This window comes from Crocodylus porosus, unplaced genomic scaffold, assembly GCF_001723895.1.
Source record: "Crocodylus porosus isolate Cpor-Errol unplaced genomic scaffold, CroPor_comp1, whole genome shotgun sequence".
NCBI classification, from domain to species: Eukaryota; Metazoa; Chordata; order Crocodylia; family Crocodylidae; genus Crocodylus; species Crocodylus porosus.
The window spans coordinates 39,441,763-39,449,027 of record NW_017728911.1 but is presented as its reverse complement, the minus strand read 5'-3'; the positions used below and the strand labels follow the sequence as shown (position 1 = coordinate 39,449,027).

Here is a 7,265-nt window from a genome sequence, read left to right as displayed (position 1 = left end):
AGGTCCCTTCCAGCCCTAATGTCTATGAAATCTATGAAATATATTCCTAAGTTGCTGGTGCTGACTTCAAGACTTGTAGACTGGCATGGAGGCATCAGGTCTAACTTAAAAGGCTTCATCTGGTCCTTTGGTTGAACAAAATGCTGGTTGATATGACACACGTCCATGTGGGTTCAAAAGGCCAGAGAGGAGACAGTCACATTTACGTACCAAGTTGATGCTGCCACTGCAAGAACTCATATAATCTCTGAATACACTTCCTGCCAGTGGGGCTCTTTCCCTGGTTCTGAGACTTTTTTGCCATCTCACAGGCTTGGGACAGAAATCACACACAAACCGGTATAAGTAACTGGAAAGCGGTTCAAATCTGCAACACAACAGAAGTTCAGTGCATATAAACCCCTTTCAAAATGGCTGAAAATGGTTTAAGATAAACCTGGATGGATGTATCAGACTTAACTGATTTAAGTTAAACCAGTCTGTGGAACTTCTGTCCCAGGCCCATCCCGATTCAAGTTAACTCACAATCCCCCAGCATCCCAGGATGCTCTGCACCCCCCCCGCAAGCCCCCTTGGCAGGGTGGGGAGGCTAGGCTGGGCCCAAGCTGTCTGCTCCAGCCCAGCAGAGAGGCATGCTCTAACGTCCCCAGTTTCTGGCCTGAGCCACTGCAGGCGTGTGGCTGCATTTCCAGAATCAAAAGCAAATGTCTGTTCATTTGCTTATCAGTTCAGTCTACGCAGCTTAGACGAACCTGTGAAGATTAAATCGATTCAGCCTTGGGCTTTTTTCATAGATTTAATAGATTTCATAGACATTAGGGCTGGAAGGGACCTCGGGAGATCATCGAGTCCAGTCCCCCGCCCCTAACTGGACTTAGCCACAGTCCACAGGGCGTTGGGACAGCAGCAAAGAGCTCGAAGGGCAGAAACTTGGGAGTTCTTCAAGACTTCTGGGCAAACTCTGAGAAACTTGGATGGTCATGCAAGTGATTTGCACAAGTAAAGGAAAAGGAGAAACTAGGGGAAGTGGCCTGAACAGCTGGAGAGCCTGAGTGTTTTCTCTTAGGTACGGGGGGTGGGAAACAAGGTAAATAAATTGGAGGCATTTTGCTCAAGTAGCACTTACTTGGCAGAGTGCCCCAGGTCTCTGCCCCCGACAGTGTTACAGCACTGAGCCATGTCGTCTCCCAGAGGAAGAGAGCTCCTTGCCTTATTTATGGCAGCTGGAAGGAGGCTATCACAGAATGAACAATAGCTACAGCAGAGGAAAGCTATGAGTCAAAACACATTGATAGCAGCACGCCACGTACAGGTCAGCCAGACTGCTCCAGACAGAAAAACGCTAAACAGCCGTCAGCCCTGGTAGCCAGTCAAGCAGACGTCCCCAAGACATTTTATACCAGCAGGAAATTGAACCTTTGCAATCTCCCCTTAAATGCACCCCCCCGTGCTGCCTGCCCAGCTGTTGCAAGCACGGCTGATGCGTTTGCACCTGAGATGCCAGTACTCCCAAACTACATTTCATTGTCCAGGGATGGAGAAGCATGGCGAATACTTCAGCCTTCCAAGGACCTACCAGCATCATCCTCCTCATTTTGTTAAGAGGCACTGTCAGACCTCAGTGGGAGATTGAAGCCATATTCTTCTGCCGACACCATGATGGACGTTTTCCTGTGCTGCATTTATGTCCCCTTTCATCCTTGCAGCAGGAGAGTTACTGCTGTGGTCAGGCTGGGGCCTGGCTGGCAGATGTGGGCCCCAGGTCCGGCCTGAATTAGGTTCCCAGGCAGCTTTCTCTGGTCTGGCTGCTGGCACTCACGCTTGCGGAGGTGCACCGAGGCCCGCTGCTTAACGGCGACTTGAGCCGCCTGCTCCTGCTAGGTGCCTGTTCCCTTCAGCTCCATCTGGATTGGGAATTAGCTTCTTACTGGGCACATCTACACAAGACACTTACTGCGCATTAGCCTAATAACACTGAGCAGCAGCATAGCAGCCAAAAACTTGCTACTAGCCTACTGCACAGTGTTATTAGGCTAATGCACAGTAAGCGTCACAAAGTAACCATGTGCCAGCACTGCTGTGTAATAACTCTAGTTACTGTGCATGCTGTTAGTATAGTACTAAGCGAGTACTAAACTAAATGCACAGTGTCTAAGGTGCATTAATGAATGTGTAGACGCACCCACTGGTCAGAAAAACAGACTCCACGTAATTCCCTGGCATGGCAGGCGCTGTCTTCACGGAGCCGTACGCAGCCCAGCGCGTGGGATCTTTGTATCAGGGACGGTTGTTTTGCTCTGTCACATGGGGTGGAGTTGGGGTCTGCTGTGACAGGGGTATCTGTGTGCAACACTCGTGAAAATAGTCATACAACAGCCATAGGGATGGGTGATCTGGCTGTCACATGTAAACGTGGTAAGAAAGGTTTCCGGGTTAGAAGTGTCCAACCACAACATGGTGGGAAAACATCGTCCTATTTTTCAGGGGTGTTGGTTGTAGCCGTGTCGATCTAAGCACATAGGCAGACAAGGTCCTTTGGATGAATCTGATATCTTTTATCAGACCAACTTAAACAGTTGGGAAAAAAAATGGTTAGCAAGCTTTCGGGTTTAAAAACCGTAAAAAAATGTATTTCCCCCAACTATTTAAGTTGGTCTAATAAAAGATATCCTATTTTTCAAGTAGCTCTACATACAGTGGTGGGAGGGTGCGTGTGTGTGGGGGGGAGGAGGGGGTAGCTCTTTCATTTTGCAATTAGCAAATTAAATAAGAGTCACCCTTCCAGAAGGCAGGTCAGGCCGCTGAAGAGCCGCCCGCCTTGCATCCAGCTTCGACACCAAGGAAGCACGGTCGCAAAAAGGGAAGCATCCACCTCGGGCCTTCCCTTTGCAGGAAGATAAGAGGCCATGAGAGGCGAAAACCTGGAGGACCAGCGTGCGAGGCGGCAGGAAGTGGCACGCGCTCACTAGCCAGGGCCCCTGTGGGGACTGTCACTACTGGAAAGGAAAGGCCAGAGCTCAGACAGGACCGGGGTGAATTGTGGATGGCCTTACAAGCCAGCCGGCTCTTGGGAAGGGCTCTGAGGAGTTTGCAGACCCGGCAGAGATGGCTGAGGTGAGCACTGAAATTACTGGCATGCGCCAGGAGCTAGAAATGGTGACACTCGGTCCCTGACCCTGCTGTTCCTGCAGCTCAATTAGCCCTGGGGCTTATGTCACCCCTGGGAAGTGCAGATGGAGATGCTTTCCGTCTCTCCTCCCCTGCCCTACCATCCAGGAACCCCAGCTCCACTCCCCTAGATAATCCCCCCGCGCCCCTGGCGACACCCGTCACAGCTGACAGCTCCGTGCACTGCAGTGCCGGTCATGCCTGGCCCCAGCTGCTCCCTCTCTGCCCCCCAGGATGGCTCCCAGCTGCTCCTGCCTTCAGGGGGACCCATTGTCCAGCCCAGCCGGGTGTGAAGCAGCAGCAACAGCAGGATCTTCTCTGCAGCACTTGGAGCAGCAGATCCTGCCCTTGGGCCCTGCTGCCCCGCGCTACTTTACCTCCCAACTGGTAAGTCGGAACAAGGGATGGAGCAAAATCCCGGCTCCTGCCGGGCAAGAGCGTTTGGATTCAGCATATGCCACATCCCAGCTCTGCTTCCAGCTTCCCCCTCCCCATCCAGCTCCTGTGGCTTTTGGATCTGGGGCCCTCCAATGCCAGCAAGAACAGATCTGCATTTCTCTCCTTCACAGCACGCATCAGTGTCCCCAGGCGGAGACCCAGCAAAACCTGGGGAGAGGGCAGGACAAGCACTTCCACCCCAAGCAAGCGCTGGCTAGCATTGTCCCGATCCTCGCTGTGGGTGCCAGGAGAGTGCTCTGCCTGCAAATTGGTATTAGCGATGGGTTATGATTAACCAGCTAGCAGAGCTGAGCGCTCACCTGCCCAGCCAGGGCTTTCCCAATGGCGCTCTTCCAAACCTGGAGTATGCCAACGAGGCTTTTCCAGGGTGTCCCTCTGAACAAGGAGCTCTCTGGCTGGCTTGAGCATGTTGGGCATCGTGGGCCTGTCTATACCGCTAGGATTTCTGGTGAGACATGCCTGTCCCCCTCACTGCCATTCCCTGTACACCAGGAGCCAAACCAGTGCCTTGTGTCTGGGTGGGAAGTAGCACACAAGAAGGAAACCAGGGAACTGGAAGCGAGGGGTCATCTTGTCACAGCAGGGCACAACTCCATGCCTCTCCATATAACTGTATCTCCATCCAATTTCTTGAGCATGGCTCCGATCCGAGGCTTGACCATGGCAGTTTGGACGTACTCACTAATAATGCATGCTGCATAGACAGCCATACTTCCCAGATGTAATGTAGGGATCTAGCTTGCAGGAAATAAGGCTGGCTGTTTAGCTGTGCAGGCAATTAGCAGCCAGCTAATTAGCAGCCAGCCTTATTTCCTGCAAGCTAAATCCCCAAAAAGATTGTTCCTTCTGCTCCCAGTGCGTTGCCTTGAATTCTGCAGTGTTCAACCAGAAAAGATTTTTTTTCCCCAAACTGCTGCTATCCCACAGTGAGCTCACAAAGCAAAAATACCATCCTTATACAGAGCTAGCGAGGCAGAAGTCATGCTTCTTCCACAAAGCCCTTCCTAAAAATCTTTGCAAGAGGCCTATCACCCCTCGCCTCTCACATTTCCACCTGTTGCACGATGCATGGGCTGGGCTGCTGAACTGTTGCTGTTATGAGAACGCGCTGTTCTTTGGATGAGGGGCTGGGGCTGGCTAAATGGATAGAAAGCCAACTAAATAAAGCACAACTGCAAATAGATCCACGGGCGGATGGAGCTTATTCTTTGCCAGCTGTGCTGAAACAAGCACGCATTGTTCGCCGCAGTCAGGCAATGAAAAGGCGAGTCATTGAGATTTTCGCCTGGCCAACCCCAGGAAATGTCACGCACGCGGCTACACCGCATTGTGCTGCTTCGACCCGGGAAAGCCGTCGCATCTCGGAAATGCCACTCGGTGCCACGACACGATGGGATTACTCGCGGTCGTGACACCGTGTGACTAACAGCCCCAGGACTCGGGTGAAAAGTTAATTTCTGCCTCTTCAGAGAAAAGCTTTTAGAGATAACTGTTCTCCATGGGGAAGATATTCTGATGCTCTTTACAGACTGGCCCTTTATGTCTTGCTCTCATTTTCCCCAACTGCTTTTCCAGGGATTTTAACAGGGGGTCGTAGTCGCCTCTCCCTGCCAGTCTTTAAAGCTACTTATTACTAACAAGAGTTGAGTGTGCACAGCTGGAGAAGCACATAAACACCCTCCTCCTCCAGTTAAGAGCCCAGGGCAAGGTGTTTTCTATCCTCCCCCCCCCCATTGCACAGGCTACATTTTACTGGCAGAACAGAGCGGGGCAAAGCATCGACTGCCTTTCTCTGGTCTCTGCCATGATTTGACATCTCTCATTCCTGGGTATTTATGTGGGTCACTGCAGAAATACACCAAATGCAGCTTGATAGCTGAGCTGCTGTGGAAAAGCAGTCTTAGCACTAGATTTTCAGCAGGGCAGGCGCAGGATTCTGGAAGCTGTAAATTCCCCCTTTTGAAAATAGTGTATTTTGTTTCTTCCTGGTCTCCTCCTCCAGCTGGCTCTCCAGCCTAGCGTGCTCGAGTCGGACCAGGAGTCATGGACCTGGGCGTTAGCAGCAGCGTTCACTTGCTTTGCAGCACTGTTCACTTGGGCTCTCAGCCTTGCCTCAAAACCCGCTGGCGATGTATATTTACTTGCATCCCGTGGACATACGTGCATGAAGTGCTATCAGTGTTGGCACGGGGCAGCCATGTTCAGAAGTCAGAGCCACCTGCCTGTATTCCCTCTGTGTCAGGTGAGATCTAGGAGAAACCTCTACCCCCTTCTGTGTTTCCTGTGATAGTAGGACGACCCGGGCTTTGTGGTGTACGCAGTGAGGAGTCCTTATACATTTAGATCAAGTTAAAGCACTGCAGATTTTAAAAGTCTAAACTGATCAAAACCTGGCCCCCTGAGAAATCATCCAGCATATACATGACCACAGGTTCTTGCTCCTAACAGGGCTTTTCCATGATCTCCTGCCTTTGATCTGAATGATACCTGCAGGGCTAGACAAATTCAAGAGATCAGGTTAGCTATCAAGTTGGGGGCTATAACTGACGACCAGAGGGATTCTGTTGTCCTTGTTGCAGGTTTAGTATTGGAGCAGGTTGGCGCACGGTTTGCATCTGGCTCTATTCACTTTTAGGGGCTACGGCTTCAGGATTGTATTGCAAGTGTAGGAAACACTGTTGTACATCCCTACGTTGTGTATCCCTACTGATGGGATCAGAGCAGGCGTGGTTTTGATGGAGAGCTTGGCTGTAGTCATATGATGGATTTAGTAGTGTGCTTAGGATGAATACCAGTGGCATGGAGATACCTGTGATGGTCGGGTAGTTTCAGATACAGTGCGGGAGTGTTGTGGCTATTGTAAAGTGTCGTTGCGGCATCCAAGAAGTGAATTTGCTGAGCGGAGTATTCAAGAGTTAGCTCGATGGGGCAGTGGAAGTTGTTAAAATGATGAAGATGTCATCCGTGTACCGAGGCGTGAGAGGGCAGCTGTGGAAGAAATGAACTTCAAGGTCTCATAAACATACCGGCATACTGGGGGGCTATGTGTGAGCCCATGGCGATGCCATTCATTTGTAGATACAGGGAGTCAGTCAGGTGCTGCGGAGGGGCTAGGCGTGCGGTGTAGTGATCGCTGTGTGGCGCTGCGTCATGGAAACCTCCCTTTAATCGCAGGTGATGGAAAAGGCCCTGAGGTCTGCATATGGCTGCAGCTTACTGAGCTGTGTAGTGAAGCAGAAGGAAAGACCACAGGACAGTGCAGATACCTCTGGGAACCAGAGCGTGGCTGGATGGGTTGATGATAGTGCTGTGGACTGTGGGGTTGGAGTGTATAAGTTTGGAAAGTTTCACTTCTGTCATCTCCTTAAATAACGGCGGAGTCTGTGATAGGCTTCAAGGCTGGATGGAGAGATCCATTGATCTCCGGTCAATGGCTGCGATGCCTGGGTGGTCCCGTACGCCGTCTGCTAGCTCTGTGAGTCGGGTGCTACATACATTTGCTGCACGGCGAGGCACCGCCTGGCAGAGCGGGTTGTGTCACACGTGGAGCGGAGTGGATTGAGTCCCTCGGGTAGGGCGCTCGTCTGCTGGCATCTGGGCAGAACGGAGGCGTTTGAGCGTACCTGAGCAAGTTCCTT

General features: G+C 51.5%; 1 protein-coding gene across 5 annotated transcripts in view; it reads right to left on the bottom strand.

Moving 5' to 3' along the window:
* The window catches only part of CORO2B (coronin 2B), a 112,998-nt gene that overhangs the window by 42,375 nt on the left and 63,358 nt on the right, over positions 1-7,265 (bottom strand). Inside the window, exon 1 of one of the 5 annotated variants that reach the window (XM_019533878.1) lies at positions 3,546-3,832. The exons of the other annotated variants lie outside the window; for them this stretch is intronic. Coding sequence (XP_019389423.1) covers positions 3,546-3,722 — 177 coding nt within the window. The 5' untranslated portion in view covers positions 3,723-3,832. Of the gene's footprint in view, positions 1-3,545; positions 3,833-7,265 lie in introns of those variants that run through there. 5 annotated transcript variants of the gene reach the window in all.